This window comes from Sminthopsis crassicaudata, chromosome 2 (assembly GCF_048593235.1).
Source record: "Sminthopsis crassicaudata isolate SCR6 chromosome 2, ASM4859323v1, whole genome shotgun sequence".
Taxonomy (NCBI): domain Eukaryota; kingdom Metazoa; phylum Chordata; class Mammalia; order Dasyuromorphia; family Dasyuridae; genus Sminthopsis; species Sminthopsis crassicaudata.
This window is the reverse complement of record NC_133618.1, coordinates 578,673,276-578,693,170: the sequence shown is the minus strand read 5'-3', so window position 1 is coordinate 578,693,170 and position 19,895 is coordinate 578,673,276. Positions and strand designations below refer to the sequence as shown.

The following is a 19,895-nucleotide window of genomic DNA, read 5'->3' as shown; positions in this document are numbered from 1 at the left end:
TTTTTCCTTATTTCTTTTTGCCTTCCTCTTCAGGGTTCCCTCAAGGAGAAGACTGTTGAAAATCTAGAGAAATATGTGGTCAAAGATGTAAGTAGATGTCAGTTGAGAAATGCTTGATCAGAACATAGGTAATGGAAAGACATAATGATGGACTTTCTAAACCGAAAACCTAATTAACTTTACTTATAATTAAATTCCCAAAGGAAAATGTTTCTTTGCTGGGACACAGTTATATATGAAGTATTATTATTATTATTTTTTTTTTTTTAAAGAAAGGCACCTTCAGTCAGAGAGAAGTCTTATTTAATATCATGGTTCTGGCAGTCATGGGCAAGGAGAATCAGGCATCCATTTATTTCTGTAGTTGTAGATTAAAACTAGAGTTTTGATACATAATTTATGTAATTTATATTAGAAAGCCTAGAAGATTTAAATAGAAATCTTGTGTGGCAAGATTTAAAATCATTTTTAAGAATAGCCTTATGAACACCATCTAGGTAGAATGAGATACCTTATTCATAATGACTAACCTGTTTCCTGCAGTATCTAAATAAAACAAAAATCAAGCATGTACTTTGATCTAATAATCATGCTTTATTTCAGGGGAAGCTGCCTTTGCTGCTAAGCCGAATGAAGGAAGTAGGGAAAGTATTTCTCGCTACAAACAGTGACTATAAATATACTGATGTAAGTGATGTTTAAATATGACATTGGTTTATTTGTCCAAATAGAGAAATTAGATGCTTTAAGCTGTTTTCATGATAAGAATTGTGAAATTAGTTAACTAACATTTATCCCAGAGAATTTGTTAACAAGATAACATTTTAATTAAGAAAGGGTCAGGGAGGCAAAGGTAGATTGGGTGTTTCTTGGCTGAAGCTTAAGCCAGAGAGACTCTGAAATCTTCAGATTTATCCTCTAGACCTTATTTGTTTTGGCAAATTTTTTATTTTTACTTTATTAATTTTTTTGTTTTCGGGGCAGCTAGGTGGTGCAGTGGATAGAACACCAGCCCTGAATTCAGGAGGACCCCAGTTCAAATCTGCTCTCAGACACTTAACACTTCCTAGCTGTGTGACCCTGAGCAAGTCACTTAATCCCAGCCTCAGGGGGGGGAATTTTTTTTTGTTTTCAGCATTCAAGCTGGAAACACTTTTTTATTTAGGTTATTTTAAGCTGTTATTCTGTATGAATGACTGTCTTCATTCTCTGCATTATCTGATTTGAACAAACCATGTTGGGTTTACTTACTGGATTTTCTTATGCTTAATGTGCTTAGAAGTACTTTAGTATGACCTTATTTTGCTTTTTTTTTTTTTTTTTTTTTTAACTCTGCGTTCAGCATTTCTTAGGATGTGCTTGTTATTCTCTTGCCCTTATCTTTCTTCCATCTATGTGGTATTATTTTGACTTGGAAAACTGATTATTTGGAATAAGTGCTGTTCATAAAATCTGTGCTATCAAACTGAAGATAGTGTTTATTTTGCACCTGAATCATTTAGTTCTACTTTATTAAGAGGCCTGAATACTTGTAACCTTAACCTTAGCCAGTCGTTCTCCATGTGTACTTCATAGAATATGAATTAATTGGTATGAAACCCACACCTCCCATGTGTGTGTCTGGCTGACAAAAGGCCACCATAAGCATGGCTTCGTGAGGATGAAGACCTTGGTGAATGACTGTCTCTGGCAGTAAGTCTGCCTCCACCATTGGTGTGGGAGCTAAGATGCATCTGAGAGGTTTGGGAATAGTGGGGAAGGCTCAAGGACACAGCTGCTAGTGACCTCCCACCACTCTACCACCAAGAGACTCTGCCACCAAGCTCTTTGGCATTGTTTGTGCCCTGGATCTCGGGCAGTTCATGGCCCAGGCTGGTACACAGGACTTTTCTAGGGACACATACATAGCTACAGTCCTGGGACAGCAAAAACAGACATGCAGGGAAAGACCCTGAGCCCCAGCACCAAACAGATGCAGTTACTCGGTTCTTTTTTTCTCCTCCTTTTCACAATATTTATAACACTGGCATAATGAGCCAACCTGTGAAAAACATACGCCCATGGGGCTCAGATTCTGCCTTCCATGGACCTCTGGTCCTCTGGTGCCTTCATTAGCCAGGAGGAGGGGGAGTGAGGCTCTACAATGCCGGTGTCCCAATGAAGGTTTCGTGATCTCCGACAGAGATCCCTAGGAGAACAGGAAAAAGATGAGGTGGTATCTTGTAGGCTCTGCCCTTAGTCGCCTTGAGACTCATGACTATCATTATCCAACCCTTTGGCTTTTCTGCACCCACAACCTGCACACACCCTGGTACTCCAGAAACTCTGTCCCAGAGAAGGGAACCTGGCTTCCTGGCCTTCCTCATCTCTAGGTCTGGCTCCCAATTGCTTTTTATCTTCTGGCTTCAGGCAGCCCTGGTGTGAGAGAGAGAGGGAGGCTGGCTGCATTAGGGCTCGGCACCAGCTGCCATCGTCCCTCTGGTTCCCAGCTCTGGCTAACTGACTCACCTCCGTGCTTGTGCTAGTAGTGAAAGACAATGATGCCTTTTCTCTCTGGCCCCACTTGCCGCTGTTTCAGAAATAAGGCAGCAGGGAGGTGATGGACGAGGAAAATTATCTTAAATATTTTTAAAAAGTTTTTAGTTTTCAGGAATGTACATGTTCTCTTGTAGAATTTATACAATTTTGAGAGAAGTTACTTGGACTTTGTTTGTTTTCCAGAAAATTATGACTTACTTGTTTGATTTCCCACATGGCCCTAAGGTAAGGTACTGTAACTCACAAGTCATATTTTAAAAATAATCAACATGTTTCAGCAACCCTAAGCATAAGGTCAGGAATTAGACGTCTCCAGGAAAGATTGTTCCTGATTTAAGTTGTCTTAATCATGGTTCACATTAGGAGAAATCTTGAAACTAGTCACATTAAAGGACTTGAAGATAGATACTTATTTGATCCATTTGTTTATATAAATAAAGGAAATTTTAAACCAGGTCATCTAAAGTGTTAGTGGCTACTTCTATCTAACATACTTGCTGGAGAATGAGACAGAAGAATTCTTATTTCTGATCCTCAGCTCTGCTTAATTTTAAAAAATATAGGCTCCTTGAATACATATTTGTGGATCCTTATTCATTGTGGGTCCAGAGGCTTGTCATACAACCTGTCTGTGACTTTAGTCTCTTCATCTGTAAATAATTTCTTTGTAGGCATTAAAGTACTATATTTTATTGTACCTGGAAGCAGGAAAGCATAAATGTTGCTAAGTGTGACTTTTATTATAGCTTTTTATTTACAAGATATACGCATGGGTAATTTTTCAGCATTGACAAATGCAAAACCTTTAGTTCCAACTTTTCTCCTCTTTCCCCCCACCCTTTCCCCCATATGGCAGGTAGACCAGTACATGTTAAATAAATTAAAGTATGTGTTAAATACAATATATGCATACATGTCCATACAATCGGACTTTGAAATAGTGTACAATTAGTCTGTGAAGGAAATCAAAACTGCAGAGGGACAAAAATAGAGGGATTGGGAATTCTAGGTAGTGGTTCATAGTCATCTCCCAGAGTTCTTTCGTTGGGTGTAGCTGGTTCAGTTCATTACTGCTCTATTAGAACTGATTTGGTTCATCTCATTGTTGAAGAGGGCCACGTCCATCAGAATTGATCATTGTATACTATTATTGTTGAAGTATATAATGATCTTCTGGTCCTGCTCGAAATGTGACTTTTTGAGGTATATAGTTTATTACCTTAGCCTCAGAATCCCACTAATAAGCACCCCCTTCTGGATCAGTAAGAATCCAAGAGAAGTTCTTTATCTTTTTTGAAGAATTCATCTAGCAAACAATCATTGTCTTCACTGTGTTCACATGAGTTTTGGCAGTGATCTGCCTTTTGGAGTCAAGTTCTCTAGCTTGGCTATTGATCTACCTCCAAGATCCAGAAAACACATGTCTGTGATTTTCCTTTACTTTCTATGCTAAACTACTGTGATGTGCTTGTCTTGTGGCTGTCAAATTGTTCTTGATGTCAGAAATCTGCTGTCACACACCCTCAGAAGAGCTTTCTACTTGTTTCTCCTTGCACATACAGAGTACTCCCTCTTTCCCATGATGAGACCACTAGGAGTTTAGAACTGTCACTTAGATGGTTGCACCCACTAGAACTTGGCGTGCTCTCTCAAGTAACTCCATTGTGGTCAGGGCCTGGCTTCTCTCTGATTGGCTCCACAGGCAGGAGCCCACTTTCCCTGTATTCAACAGGATGCGGCATCTGGGGAGCCATATTTGGACACCTCTCCTCCTTCATACTCACTTCCTGATCCCACTCTGTATGCATTTTCCTGAACTATATCCCATTTTCTCCCTCACTCGACTTTTCAATTACACTTTTAAGAGGTCACAGACATACCCAGATTTTGCTTTACTGATTAATAACCAGTTTAATTATATCACAAAGTGGTTACCAGGGGGCTAGATAGCACTGCTATGCCAAGAAATATGAATCATTGGCATCCAGAGGAATACTCTACCCCAAAATACTTATTTAGCCTGGAGGATAAATAACAGTTGCTAGATGCATACTGTCTTTTCTCCCATGTGACTGTCTTCCTTCCTGAGATATCAATTTTAAAAACCAGGTTCCATCATCAATTGATTATTTCAGTGATGGCAATAAAGGTAGCTGCTAATTGTAGGTAGTACTTTAAGGTTTGCCAAACATTTACCCGTATTATCTCATTTGGTGAAAAGCGAGCCATAACTTAAGGATTTGGGCATTTTCTAGTTGTTCTTTGAAGTATAAGATATTTTTCATGGACCCAATCTTAATTAATTCAAGTGCCACCTTTGTGTAGTTCTCCCGATTCCCTAGGCATTCCTTAGATTATCTGTGTATATATTATATTCCCTCCAGCAAAATAAATCCCTCAAGGGCAAGGTCTGTCTTGTTTACTTTTGGTGTCCCTAGCACCCAGTATTATAGTACTTATAAATGATTGTTTAATAAATTAATTTAATAATTAATAAATTGGATTACATTGAGTGAGAACTGACGAGGTTTTGACTTCTAATGCCTGTTTCTTCTCCAGCCAGGGAGCTCACATCGGCCATGGCAGTCCTATTTTGATTTAATCCTTGTAGATGCACGAAAACCACTGTTCTTTGGAGAAGGCACAGTCCTGAGGCAGGTGGACACTGTAAGTCTAAAGGATAATGTGTCTCAATAGCATTTCATCTGACAGACAGAAAGTTTCTATTTCTTTTTGTATTCTTTAAAGAGTTTGAGCACTTTGTGCAATAGAACAAACTCTCCATGTAATTCAGAAGAATCAGATTGGATTGAGAGTCTGTAAAGAGCAGAGAAGAGGGTTGGGGAGAGGGGCAAAGGAGAGGGTGAAGTAGAAGATAGGTGGAAAGGAATCAAGAAGTTTTTCTTTTTACATAGAAAACTGGCAAGTTAAAGATTGGCACCTACACAGGTCCCCTCCAGCATGGAATTGTTTATTCAGGAGGTAAGTCACAGATTTTCCGTTTGTTTAATGTAAAAACCTTTGCTGCAGTCCCACCTTGAATTTTCTAGCTTGCCCCTTATTTAGTGCACCTAGTAATCCCTCTTCTTCATTCTCAGAGTGCAGCAGCTGGCCACCTACTGTGATTTCTATATTTCCCTGTAAAGATTAAGGGAGAAGGAAGGGCCTGTAAAGCTGTTGAACTGATCTAAGGCTCTTGGCAAAGTTCCTGCCTGGATCACAAACATGTTTCTTCCACTCTCTTGAATCTGATTCTCAGTTCTGTAATGCTCTGTTGAATATTTACTGTGCACATCTTCATCTTGTGCCCCTCATAGTGAGGCAGAGAGGTTTGTGCTGGTTTTAATAGTGTTCCCAAAGAGTTTTGGAAAGGCAAATCCATTGCAGTACCAGGTTGTTGTCAATTCGTGGCTTCTTGTTTTTTTGAGGAACATAATCGCTAAAGCCAAGAAACATTAATATCTGTATTGATTGTTGCTAGTGAATTGTGGTTGTTCAGGTAGTTTTAAGACCATTAGAGTCCTCTGTGGCAAAGAGCTTGTCCAGTTAGTTCCCAAAAATAAGGCCATGTCTTTCATACACAGTGCTCTCTCTCTCTCAAGAAGTGAGACACTCTCTCCTACATCCGGAGTTGTCACATATATTACCTATCATGCCTATTGTTTTTAGCACCAGGGGTAGGTTGATTTAATATAACTGAATCTTGGCTTGGGTAAGAGCATTTTATTTTGTCCCTCATGGTTCTTTACTTGCTTATCAGGTTCATCTGACACAATCTGTGACCTGTTGGGGGCCAAGGGCAAGGATATTCTATATATTGGAGACCACATTTTTGGGGATATCTTGAAATCAAAGAAACGACAAGGATGGCGAACTTTCCTTGTGATTCCCGAACTGGCACAGGAGCTGCATGTCTGGACTGATAAAAGTTGTAAGAAGCCATTTCTTATCCTTTAGGTTTTTTTAATTTTAGACACACCACTGTATATAGAGAGAATTTGTGTTATAAGTTACTTTTAATCAAATCTCCTGCTTTTTTGCCTTTTCTTTTTTTTAGGAAGTTGGAAAATTTAAACTTTAAAGTTTAGACTCATATTAAGTGAGCAGCTTCATTAATATATTTTCTTTAAAAGTTTGAGTCTCTATGCTCTTCTATATACATTGTATTATGAAATCCTTAGATTTTAGCTTCCTTTGTACTTTCTGTACAGTCTGAAAATAGATGTCTATGTTCAAAGTCATGAAGATGGTGTGATTCAGGGTTAGATATAGAGGAAAAGTTGGCAAACTATGGCCTCCATTTTTTATAGGGCCCATGAATGGCTGAGAATGTGGTGGGGTTTTTTAAATTAAGTTTTATTGTTTTTTAAAATGTAAAAATCATTCTGCTCAAGGGAACACAAAAACAAACTGTCAGAAATAGTTTGCTGACCTCTGATTTAGAGGTGATGACCATCCCCATCTCTGGGAGGGGGGAGAAGTAATCTTCAGGTAGCTGGCTGGTGGGACAGTGAACAGAGTGCTGTAGAGAGTGTTGGGCCTGGAGTCAGAAAGCTCTCAGTTCAAATTCATTCTCATTCACTGCTTGACTCACTTTTCTCATCTGTAAAATAGGGGTATTCATTGCACTTACCTCCCAGGGTTGTTGTGGAGCAGCAAATAAAATAATTGTGAAGCACTCTGCAGCCTTATAGCATTTCATAAATACTAGCTAGCTAGTTGACTTAGTGTTATTGTTTGGGTCCTGATTGAATGTAGATAGCAGTTAATTCTATTTTGACCAGGAACCTTGAGGGGTCTTCCTCTTCCAGATCCATTCATCCATTTGTCCATTCATTCATTCATTCATTTGTTTGTTTATTCATTTATTTATTTAGATTTTTGGGGCCCTAAACTAAAGAGATCCTTTGCCTCAATTGCTACCTAGTTTTTTATCCCTGAATGAGTGCAGCCTCAGTCAAACCTGTTAAAGATCTTAGCTTAAAAGGCCAAGGTCTTCCATTTCATCCAAGGCCATCTCCAGTTGTTGTGATCTCTATCTGGCCATTGGACCCAGAAGGCTCTGGGAGATGAAGTGAGACAAGACCACCTTGCCCAGCCCCTCTCACTTACATCCATCCAACTCACTTGTATATATCATGGTGTCACTTCCCTGATGTCATGGTCCTCTGAGAGAACTAAGGACAAACAGCACAGTAGCAATAGTGGGATAAGGCAGGGATGGAGTTAGAGAGTGACATGGGGACTGGTGTAGATCATGGCAACAAAAAATTTTAGGGATTGATATGGATGGATAGAATGAATCCCTAGAGAGATTGCTGAATAATGGGATGGCCCAAGGGTCTGGAACTGGGGACTGAGAAATGGAACAGGTGACCACTGTCTTCCCAAGAGTCAAGTGTAAGGGCATACTGGAAAGTAGATGAAGAGACTAGGATACTTAAAGGGGAGATTAGTTAACCATAGCTGAGTGGTAGTTTCCAAAGGCTAACAGTGAAAAGAGCAAACAGAGGAGGATTGGGACTAAGGAATGGTGAGATTGCGTTGGGAAAAATGTGAGAGAGGCGTTGAGTTGAGCAAAAGGGCTTTCCAGGTAATCATTGGAATTAGGAAGACAGGAAGTACAAGGATGTTAGCTATTTCATGGGGCTCCTCCTTCCACGGGGCTGGAGGGATGGATTCATCAGCTCACTGAGTTGGTAGTTCATTTGGTAGCATTGGGTTTGCAGAGATTGTACTGAACTGACATGTGACAGCAGCTCAGTAGTTGCATTCTAAGAACGGAGGATAAAGTCCAGTACAGGCCAGAATTGCCTGGATATCATGAAGCACACATTTGGCTCTATGCCAGGCCCTTTGGCCAGTAGTCTGGGTTTTGAGGCACCAGGAATTTCCCTCTTAGGATGGTTAGGCTCTAATGAGATAATATACACAAAGTTCTTTATGATTCTTATTTTATAGTCACAGAATTCTTTCAGCAGCTTGTTTAATCTTTATTTATAGGTGAGGAAACTGAAGTTTTGTCCTCAAGTTCATTGTTCTTTCTAGTAACTACCCTTATTTTCCAGTTCTCAACTAAAATTCCCATTTGATATCGTCTCTGCTATCCAGATGTGTCCTTAATGATCTCTGACTTGGGAGAAAAAAAGCACAGAATACAGACCAGAGAGAAAGTTTTAGATATAATTTTCTTTAGACATATCACTTCCTTAAAAATTTATGCGCTCTCCTGATCAGTACAAAATAAGGGGAGATTTTTTTTTTCTTCATAATGGCAAAATGTGTTCATCCTTGGCGAATTTGAGCCAAAGGAACATCAGATTCATATTATCTCATCAATACATTTATTCTTTCTTCATTTTTTTCATGCACATTTACTGACATATTATTTGCGAAGTCCTTAGGCTCTAGATGTTCTAATCTTTGTTCTTAAAGAATTTTAATTTTAAGCTGCTAAGAGTCTATCCAGGAGGAGAGACGAAGTGAGCATTTAGAGATGCAGTGCCATGACTTCAAGGGAAGAATGATGGAATATGAGTTGTGAATGAAATGCATGCAGATGGTTAATGGAAACTGGGGGAATAGCTGGAGTCCTCAAGGGGGAAACAAGTGTAGAGAGAAGAAAGGATGAAGGATCAAGGACAGAACCTTGGAGACTACTCAAGAATAAAGGAAGAAGAATGAATGGAAAAGAAAGACTGAGGGAAACCAAAATGGGAGTGCCAAGTGCTGCAAAAAGAGCTGGGCAGGTGGCCCGGAGTCTGGGTGTCTCTGGGCTGCACAGCAGCCCCAGGCTTTGTTTTTTAAAGTTCTTTCCTTGACTTTCATCTCAGTTTTAGCAGCTGCTGGAAAGTGGATGCTTTTTCTTTTTCTGTATAAGTGATCTAAAATATTTTCCTTTTTTATTCCAACTCTACCTAGCACTTTTTGAAGAGCTACAGAGCTTGGATATATTTTTGGCGGAACTCTATAAGTAAGTATACTTCTTTATTTCTTGTGCAGAATTTTTTCCCCTCTGATAAGCAGAATGCTGGGGAGGGGGTAAGGAAACAACCTGGAAAAAGTCCTCCATGAACTCAAGCACAGTGAAATGTACGGCATACAAAGTAGTAGCAATTTTCTGGGATGACCAGTGGTGAATAACTTTGCTGTTCTCAGTAGTACTTTTTATTTACAAAAAATATGCATGGTAATTTTTCATCACTGACCCTTGCGAAATCTTCTGTTCCAACTTTTCCCCTCCTTCCCTCCATTCCCTCCCCTAGATGTCAGGTAGACCAATACATGTTAAATGTGTTAAAGTATATGTTAAATACAATATATGTATACATATATATATATATTATATATATATTATATATATATATATATATATATATATATATATGTTCTCTTGCTGCACAAGAAAAATTGAATTTAGAAAGAATGTAAAAATAACCTGAGAAGGAAAATAAAAATGCAAGCCGACAGTAACAGAAGGAGTGGAAATGCTATGTTGTGGTCCACACTCATTTTCCATAGTTCCTTTATTGGGTGTAGCTGGTTCTCTTCATTACTTAACAATTGGAATTGGTTTGAATCATCTCATTGTTGAAGAGAGCCACATCCATCATTATTTATCCTCATATAGTCTTCTTGTTGAAGTATATAATGATCTCCTGGTCCTGCTCATTTCACTCAGCATCAGTTGATGTAAGTCTCTCCAAGCCTGTCTATATTCATCCTGTTGGTCATTTCTTACAGAACAATAATATTCCATAATATTCATATACCACAATTTATTCAGCCATTCTCCATTGATGGGCATCCATTCAGTTTCCAGTTTCTGGCCACTACAAAAAGGACTGCCACAAATATTTTTGCACATATGGGTCCCTTTACCTTTTTAAAGATCTCTTTGGGGTATAAGCCCAGTAGTAACACTGCTGGATCAAAGGGTGTGCACAGTTTGATAACTTTTTGAGCATAGTTATGGAAATATTTTTGTATAACTTTATATGTGGTTTCTTATTTGTGGGTGGGAAATATAAAGGAGAAAATCTAGAAATCAAAAAAATTTAAAAACAAATGTAAAAAAATTTTGTTTAGAATGTGATTAGGGGAAAATATCAAATAAAATTTAAATTTTTCCTCTCAAGAAAAGCCCTCTGGACAAGAAGAACTTAAAAATCTAAAGATTTCCGTTTTTTGGTTTTTGTTTTGTTTTGTTTTGTTTTGTTTTGTTTTTGTTCTCAGGCACCTTGACAGCAGCAGTAATGAGCGCCCAGATATCAGCTCCATTCAGAGACGAATTAAGGTATATAGACTGGGGGTGTCTTTAAGAGATTTTTTAGTTTTCGTATTCCTTGTGTTAATAGAGTGACTTAGAGTGTGTCTTGTTATATGCTTACAGAAAGTAACTCATGACATGGACATGTGCTATGGGATGATGGGAAGTCTTTTTCGCAGTGGCTCAAGGCAGACGCTCTTTGCCAGTCAAGTCATGCGTTATGCAGATCTCTATGCTGCTTCTTTTATCAACCTCCTCTATTATCCGTTTAGTTACCTCTTCAGAGCTGCTCATGTCCTGGTAAGTTCACACGTTTCCAAAGCATGTTCATGATTTCTCATGAAGTTTTGCTACCAGTTTTGTTGGACTGAACAGCAGACAAAGTCGGGATTTTAAAACTGAAGGGGGATTTTGGAGATTATTTCATTGTAATATTGTATTTAACAAGTGGGGAAACTGAGGCTCAAAGTTATGTGACTTGCCCACGCAGCTGAGAAGTTGGAAGCTAAGACTAGAGCCACATTTCTTATTAGTTCTGTGATCTTTCCACTAATTTCTGCCTTCCATATGGAGTCTGTGACCCTCGATCAGGTCCTCGAGGAGCTCAACATAGCATCACTTATAAAGATTCATTACTCTGGTCTTATTGATGATGGTAGGGGGATGGGGGAGTGTTTTTTGAGGAAGCAGATTTCTTCAGCAGCCATCTTGTCCCTGTGTCTTATGCGACTAAGCAAGCGCCCTTGGCAGCATAGCAGCCAGCAAATGGCTAGCTAGCCTGCAGCCAGAATTAGATTGGTTTAAGAACAGAAGTTGTCTGGACTTCAGAGGGCCCCTCACTGTATGAGCTCCAGAGGGCCTCAGTGATTTGTCCCAGTCTGAACTGGGCTGTGCCCCTGTGCTGCCCCCAGCCTCCATGGTTCCCCATGAGAAGACTAGAGAGGGATTCCTGATTTGGGTGGGGAGAAAAAGATAGATGGCATGACAATGGGATGTATCTGAGGCTTGTTTTTAGGCTCTGGGGAGGTCTAGACCATCTCTCTTGACACATATATGAAAATGGGCTTCCTAAAACCTCATCAGAGCCAGTCCACCTCAAATGCCTCTTGGGCTAATATACGAGGACCAGAACAGTGAGGAGCCTGTGCAGACCAGGATCTTCCTTGCTCAATACATTTGATGAATTAAACACACTGGGGGGGGCTGGTTATCTCTTTAGAGTTCCCAAATACAAAACTTAGTCATGCAGATTGGCAAAAGCCAAAAGGCCTAAGGTTTACTGAAGAAAAGTCACATGTATGGGGAGAAAACATATTTTTACTAGAAAAATGAAATAAGCGTATACTGTATAAACCATAAAATTTGATAGAAGAGTTACATATGTATGAATTTTACTTAAAACTCTCAAAAAGGACAAAAGGGAGAGAAAACAGGATTTCATTTCTTTAAAGAATATTCTCAGCACATGCAATGCTCTGATGGTTACAGCATGATGCAGTGAATAAAACACTACATCTATATAATTAGTTTTTAACATACAAGCCTCTTGTAAAAGTAGTAGTGGCTGGCAGTCCTTATATTGTAAAGCAAAGTAAATAGAGGGAGAGTCAGGTTCCAGCCTTTGAGGACTGAGGGTGAAGGTCCAGGGCAGCCCTGAGGGAGGGACACTCGACTTCCCCAGTGGAAGGATAGAGCTCCACCAGATAGAGCTTGCGTCCGTGAATCTTGAGAATCTTAGAGGAGAAATGTACTCTCTGAACCTTAAGGCAACTAGAGGGACTAGTTGGAGGCTAAAGGATCCCTGAAGTAATCTTTTGAACACCCAGGGCCCAAGCCCTGAAATGCAGTCACCACACCTCTAACTAACAAACAAACATCTGGTGCTGATGTTTCAAAACTCTTTCCCAATGGAGTTATGCTTAATATAAGCAAGGCAGACATCCCCCTTGCCCTTCTGCCCCTCTCCCACCAGTTTTGATCCCTAGGAGAGCACTGTTTTCTCTTAATAGGAGCTTCAGGTCCTATCCTAAGGGAGCATTTATAAATGTGTATAATTCCTCCTCTTGCCAACTCTAGATATTGTTCCCACCATTGACAGGGTTAAGTGGGATTGCAGCAGCAGACACAATACCCTGTCTTCTCTCTGAGTCTTTTCCTTTGATTTAGATGCCTCATGAATCAACAGTAGAGCACATCCACGTGGACATCAATGAGATGGAATCCCCTCTTGCTACGCGGAACCGTACATCTGTGGATTTTAAAGACACCGACTACAAACGGCACCAGTTGACACGCTCCATCAGTGAGATCAAACCTCCCAACCTCTTCCCACTGGCCCCCCAGGAGATTACACACTGCCATGATGAGGATGATGATGAAGAAGAGGAGGAGGAGGAGGAGGAAGAAGAGGAGTAAGGAAAAAGGAATAGAGAAAACAATGAACTATCCAGTGAATAAGCTCTGTCGGGGCTCAGCAGGGGGGGGTGGTTCCCTGTTTGGGTTCTTGGTGGGGTTTGGGGTGGGGGGGACTCCACCAAAGGTACATCTGGAAAGTTTCTGAAGACTTAAAAATATTCTAATCATAGTGAGCCTTGTTTTTAGTTTTCTGTATCTGCACTCTTTGCAGATGGTTCAAAATTCCAGTGGAGTCTGTTTCAAAGAACGGAGAGTGAATTCAGAACCAACTGCATGCTGGTGGCTCCCTCCTCTTACTGGTTGTGATACTGCCCCTTTGTCCTTTCTATTAATGATGTGTTACATTGGTTTCTATCTGAATAACTAGACAGGAAAGAGGACTGTAGGGGAGGTAGAGCCAAGAGGGGGAAGTGGGAGTAGGGGCAGACAAGTCTGTATTTGAACACGTGATGCTGAGACTCCAGACCCATCTTTTTCAGTGCATTACACAGTATTGCATATCAGTGGGGAAATGTATTTTTTCCAATACCAAACTTAGTCCTTTGCAAAGCACAAGTTTACCCTTCTAAGCTTTTCAGTGTCTTAAATGGCTCTAAGTCCAGTAGCTTAGAAAAAATGCATCTTGTCTGTGTTTTAGGTTTGATTTGGTAGAGCTTCCTAATTTTCACCACCTGACACAGGCTGCATATGTCCTGTTTCGCTTCTGATAGTAGTGTAGGCTGCTGCTGATATGCTCACATTTTCATCCTGACAGCATAGAAGCGGACTCTTTCTCCAAAGATGTTCTACAGAGTCAATCTGAAAACCCCCCAGCCCAGTCCGAAGCCTTGGACAAAGCAACAACCCCTAGAAATGGGCAGGGAGTATTCCTTTTCTATCCCAACATGTGAAATCAGTGATGTTAGCGGTAGATGTAGCCCAGAGCACAATCAGTGTAGAAATACTCCACTACTCCACAATGAAATGTGTCATTGATTTGTAGAACAAGTATAATCACCACACACTGCACCCTACAGATCCATCCACCCCCACAGCAGCTGGCTGGCCCCAATAGAGAGACAGGGGGCCTTGTCAAACACAAGAGTCTACTTTTTGTTTTAATCTTTTCTGCTTTTGTTTTTCTTCCAATCTTTTGTCAGTAGACAGCAGGGGGGGAGGGTAATGGGGTTAGCATCTCTAGAGAATTCAATAAAATGTAATGTTTCTAATAATAATGATTTTGACCCTTTCATACAGTAACAACTGAATATCTCCCAGTACATTTTAGGTATGATACAGTGACAACTAATTTTTTTTTTTTTTGACACAACCGAATTCCAAAGGTTATGTGTGACAAAGGAAATGCTAACTGTGTAACAAAAAAATCCTTTTGATTAAGTTTAACATTCCTGTTGCCACAGGTTATACTTATTCACCAAGGATTTCTCTGCCCATTTAGATGTGTTCTTTGCTAGTAACCAATGTGGATTATTTTGAACCTTTGCAAAATTTTAGAAAAATAAGCAGGTTGGAAAAACTACTGCAAATGTCAATCAAGTATGCAAGCTATAAAAGATGAGAACAGACAGCAGCAGGCAGCCTCTGTTTCCTAGTTTTAGTGAATATTTGTTGTTGATCAGTGATTTTGGTCACATCTGATTCTTGATGATCCCATGGTGTGGTGGGGGGTACTTGGCAAAGACTGAAGCAGTTTGCCATCTTCTCCATCTCATTTTACAGATGAGGAACTGAGGCAAACAGGGTGAGTGACCTGCTCACACACACAGTCCTTAGTAATTGCCTGAGGCCACATTTGAACTTGGGAAGATAAGTCTATCCACTGCCCACCTCGCTGCCCCATTAGTATTATATGAGTCACCAGAGCCAGATAATTTCTACAAATAGCATAGAGAAGTAAAATTTACCTAAATTTCAAGAGTGATTCCAGTTTTGTATTAGAATTGCATTTTAACATTTATAATATATATCTTATTCTATTCATTAGAACAAGAGTTTATGAATTACCTTCCTTTTTTGTCTTTTAACTTCTTAGACTGTAGATAAGAGAATTGTTAATTTTAAGCATTTTCTGTTTGCTTTTTTCCCCAAACTTATTAATGATTAAGATGAGGCCTTGGCAGCCATTATATATATCCTGTGCTGAAAAATATAAACAATCAGAATAATTAAGCATCCTGGGTTAGAGAATGTGTGAAGGATCACAATTCTGCATGATTTCTGTCCCTTAACAGCTAAATGCCACTTTTACCTATAGTTCCCTTGCAGAAGGATCATGCACCTGGGAAGAGTGAGATGGAGGGAAAGGACCCCAGGCAGTGCTCCTTCTCCCCTCCCTTTCCCCTCTGCAGCAGAGGCTCAGAGAGGCCAGGATCGGGCAGGCCAGGCCAATGGAGATTTCCACTCTTCTTCTCTGCTCTGAGCCTTTGGTTCTTCTTCATCTGGCTGTTGTAGCAGAGAGGTGCCATACTGGCTTTACGTTTTTGGTTTTCCCCTCACTTCGGAGGCGGCAGCCTTTTTACTTTTCACTTGGGTTCAGGCTGACGCTTCTGAGGACTTGGCTAGCTGGTTATTTTGAAGCTACTGTTGGGTCATTTGACTGGAGTCTCAGACACCCCTTTCTTTAACAAGAGAATCAAAAGATGCCTAACAAGTATTTCTGAAATCTCCAGCAGCTGCTCAGAGAGAAAAAAACAAACAACTTCCTGCATCTGACAGGATAAGACTTACTTTCTAGTGGAGAAAAGCAGTTAGGTCCCGGGCTTTTCTCTCCAGGTGACGACCAAAGCAATTGAGTATTTCTGTGGTTTGTATGCTTCAACAAAGTCTTGTCTTTATTAAACTAAGAAATTCCAAAGTCGCCCTTTTTCTCTCTGTCTCTCTCATTATAATCACAGCTATTGATATAGATATTGATATATAGTCCCATGGTGTGGGACGGTGGAAGGAGCCCCAAGAGTAGGTAGCTCTGGTCTCCCGTCACTTACTGTGGCTGGCTGTGGCAGGTCATTCAGCTTCTCTCATCCTCATTTTTCTCATCTGTGAAATGAGTGGGCTAGATTACCTGGTCCATCTCCAAGCCTCTAACAATTCATGTAGAATGTAATCTGCCATAAGGATTAAATTTCACTTATACTCTTGACAGATGTTCAGAAGAACAAGTTAGACATGAGGTTCAAAAAGTCCTTTGACCATGTTTAGTGATTTCCCACTCAAGTTTATTTAAGAAATACTTTTGTCGACAACTGTAGTCTCCAAAGTTTTTATAGAACCAACAGGGAATCTTAAAATACTCTTTCACCACAAATAGCCCAGTTGAAAACAAATAATATATTTAGGACTGTGCCAATGAGGTCGTTACTTTGCCTGGATTCTGAATTATGGAAACTATTTAACTACAGTTTGGTGGTGGGTGGGAAAGTGGCGTCCATGACCCAGAAAATATATGCCGTTATTGATGTAATGTTAAAGAACAAATCTCTCAAGGGAAAGGAGGTTTGGAATTGTTTTTGGTGGATGTAATGATTACAGCTAATTTCATGTGACCATTCCCCTCTCTCACCACCCCTGTAAAGCAGCATTAAGGCTGAATGATCTCATGGCCTATAAGTCTGATCTCCATTTTTTTCCTTTAAGTCAAAATCATATACAGAGAAGACTTCAGTAGGGATTTTTTGTTTGTTTTAATGGAAATTGTACAAGATTTCTTGATACTAGACACAGATCTAGAAGGTAGTCTTATTTCTTGGAAGAAGAGAGAATCTAGTAACAAAAAACCCAAATCTTAACGGACAGACCAAAATGTATTGATCTCTATTCAAACCTCCTCAACTTTAGCACTAGTTCTGATATCAGGTGGTAGAAACTGGTGATCAGAGGGCATGAATAGTGATGCTTGCTTCCGGAATAAAAGCTGCCTGCCCCACGTTTGGAGTGTGGCTTGAGGCATAGCACACCCAGGACTGCCGGCTAGAGGTTTCGCACAGATTCTAGGAGAACCAGAGTTACCCCCAAACCATCAACTCACCAGGAGGATCCATGAAGGCAGCACAGCATCTTATCCCTTGCTGCCAGGCTACAGGGAAGGAATACAGAACCGTCAAAGCAGTTTAAGGTATCCTCTCAACGTTACCAAAGAGAAATCTGTTAAATAATGAAATCATTCATATTGAATTCATCCAAGATGAGAAAAAAGCAGATGTTATTTGTTTATAAGCCCTAAGAAAATTTTACCTCAAGCTCCCACATCCTTTGTGTGCAATTCTCCAGGCTCCATCACACAACCTTAAACAATACCATCCCTCCTTTTCTCTAACTTTAATTTCACACAGATGACCACTTTGCCCTGGGGAATAACCCAATGCACATGCTCTGCGCTCCCAGGGTCCCTCTCCCTATACTGTGTCTAACTATCAACTGTCCAGAGGCCAGAAGAGGTTAGCCTTCCCACACCTTGGGACACAGTTAGCTGTTCAGATCTTCAAGTTCTTTCTGTAGAAGATGGTCTCACGGGCTTCCCAACTATCAGACTTAGGAGATATTTCCAGCTGGGAATTTTTAAGTAAATAAAACAAGTAAAAAGTGTTTGTGACCATTCTGAAAGCTCTCCCTCCTTTGCCCACAAGGGACAGGTACAAAGGTGGCTATTTTAAACCAACCCCCAGTGGTTCCAGCTTAAGATTTCCACCACCATTTGCTCCTACTCACCTCAAAATCAGTGGCTCAGCCTAAGCTAACACTGCATATCTGTTGCACTGGCTTCACATGGAGGGCTTTAAGGTTAGCAGAGCCAAAGGAGCCTTTCTATTTGACAGACACATGAGGGTTTTGATATAATTGACTCTGGTGAATGAATGCGTAATGGAGCCAGATTCCAGCACACTCCCCTCTCTGGAGCTAACTGAACTTCAGAAACATCGTCGTCCCCAGCATTTCCTCAAACCGTGAGATTGCGGGGCTCCGAGATCCATCTTCCCCTGACATGTTCTGATACCATCAGCTATTAGAATCTTGCTTTGCAGCCTTGGCTTTTACATTTCCTGGGCTTTCTTGGAAAGCTTTGTTTTCAGACCTGCAAACATGAAAGGTCCTGCTTGTGAACCTTGAGAATGCTTAACCTCCTATTGAAAAGAGGAGAAAGACGTAGAAAATATGGAGAGCCTGTTGGAGGAAAATGATGAAACCAAGATACAAAGAAAGCAAAAGTATTTATTAGCCATTCAATATAATTCATTGTTTTCGGCTTTAATTAGGAATCATCTCTTTATTAAAGTCAATACCTTTCAAAAAGTATAAAAGGACAATTTCCAGAAACCAACTCTAGTCAATCTTTTTGCTCCAATCACTTTCACCAAAGAATCTTTTGATTGATTTGGGTTCCATCTTTAGACATGCTGAGATGAAAAGATGTGCTGGGAGGGCAACAGTTGACTGAGCCCACATTTTCACTCCCTTTCCCCAAAAGCACATGATAAAGCTTAGAAAGGAACTGACAACCACAGGCACCCCTGGACACAGAGGACGTCACAGGCATCTAAAGAGTTGTCCTCACAGTTAAGAAATCACTTCCTCCACTTCCCTTGACACATTTCCTGAGTCAATCTTGGAACCAGACAAAATAAGTGACTGGGAAAGCACCGGCCAGAGGGAGCAGGTTCCCCATGAAGAGGGCCAGGGGGATGAGAGAGAAACTTCCGAAAAGAAGATTTCATTGGTGCACAAATCTACTTCCAGAAAAGCCATTCTTAGGGGCAAGGCTGGTGGACAGGGCAGACAAAGGCAAGGCCACTGGCTCTCCTGAAGAAGTGGTCTCTAACCAGAGGACAAATGGAAATCCAGCGGAGCAGACTGCAGAGGGGTGAATGGGACAGTCGGGAAAGAAAAGGGCCGACAGGAAGAAACTGGATTCTGAGGGACAGTGTCATTTAAAACCCAGAGGGAGAGAGACAGAACAGAGGATGCTGGGAAGGCAGACTCCTCAGCCAAGTTCAGGGGGCTCTGGGCACCCAAGACTACCTTCTGCAGGGTTCAGAGCTGAGAGCAGAGAGTGTGTAAGCAGGCAGTTTAAGGAAGGAAAGAGAGAGATGGAACAAGATAGGGCCCTCCAGTGGGTGACAGGTTGAACCAGGAAGACCAGGGCTGATGCCTTGGGGAGCCACTTCCTATTCTGATTTCCCAAATCATCTGTAGCCGCCCTGCTCTGCCCTGCTTCTAGTGCAGTGAGTCTCGGGATCCATTTTTCTCTCCAGCCTTCTTCTGCAGATGATTCTGAGGGGGCAGCCCAGGGAGCCCAGCCCCGTCTGAGCTCAGGGACTGAAAACGGTCTGTGGCTATTGGGCAGTGAGGCTTGGCTTGGGCCACGAGCGGCTCTGCAGGGTTAGGGGTTCTGCAGAACTCAGAGAAGCTCGAGCAGAGCCATGTGTCCTGATGAACATGCTGGGGCATGCAAGAGAAGAGGATGGAGTCTCTGACCTTACTAAAACTTTGAAGGGAAGCTTGGAGTTGGAGGCTCAAGCCAGGAAACTGCCCAGCTGACTGGTTGTCAGGAAAGTATTGTTTTTTTTGTTTTTTGTTTTGTTTTGTTTTTGTCCATAGCTGAGCAGAACATGGCGAGGAGTTGGGATGAAAAATACATGGTTTTAACATCCTGTGGAACAGGCAACAACACATAGCCACT

At 40.8% G+C, this 19,895-nt stretch overlaps 1 protein-coding gene across 5 annotated transcripts in view; it reads left to right on the top strand.

The window, feature by feature from the left end:
- The window catches only part of NT5C2 (5'-nucleotidase, cytosolic II), a 115,494-nt gene extending 101,061 nt beyond the window's left edge, over nt 1-14,433 (top strand). For all 5 annotated transcript variants that reach the window (XM_074295481.1, XM_074295480.1, XM_074295479.1 and 2 more), the window contains 11 exons: nt 34-87; nt 604-687; nt 2,722-2,763; nt 5,098-5,205; nt 5,454-5,520; nt 6,299-6,469; nt 9,460-9,511; nt 10,774-10,834; nt 10,931-11,107; nt 12,974-13,218; nt 13,434-14,433. In XM_074295481.1, the coding sequence (XP_074151582.1) occupies nt 34-87; nt 604-687; nt 2,722-2,763; nt 5,098-5,205; nt 5,454-5,520; nt 6,299-6,469; nt 9,460-9,511; nt 10,774-10,834; nt 10,931-11,107; nt 12,974-13,218; nt 13,434-13,479 (1,107 nt within the window). In that variant the 3' untranslated portion in view covers nt 13,480-14,433. The remainder of the gene's footprint in view (nt 1-33; nt 88-603; nt 688-2,721; nt 2,764-5,097; nt 5,206-5,453; nt 5,521-6,298; nt 6,470-9,459; nt 9,512-10,773; nt 10,835-10,930; nt 11,108-12,973; nt 13,219-13,433) is intronic.
- The last annotated feature ends 5,462 nt before the right edge of the window (nt 14,434-19,895 follow it).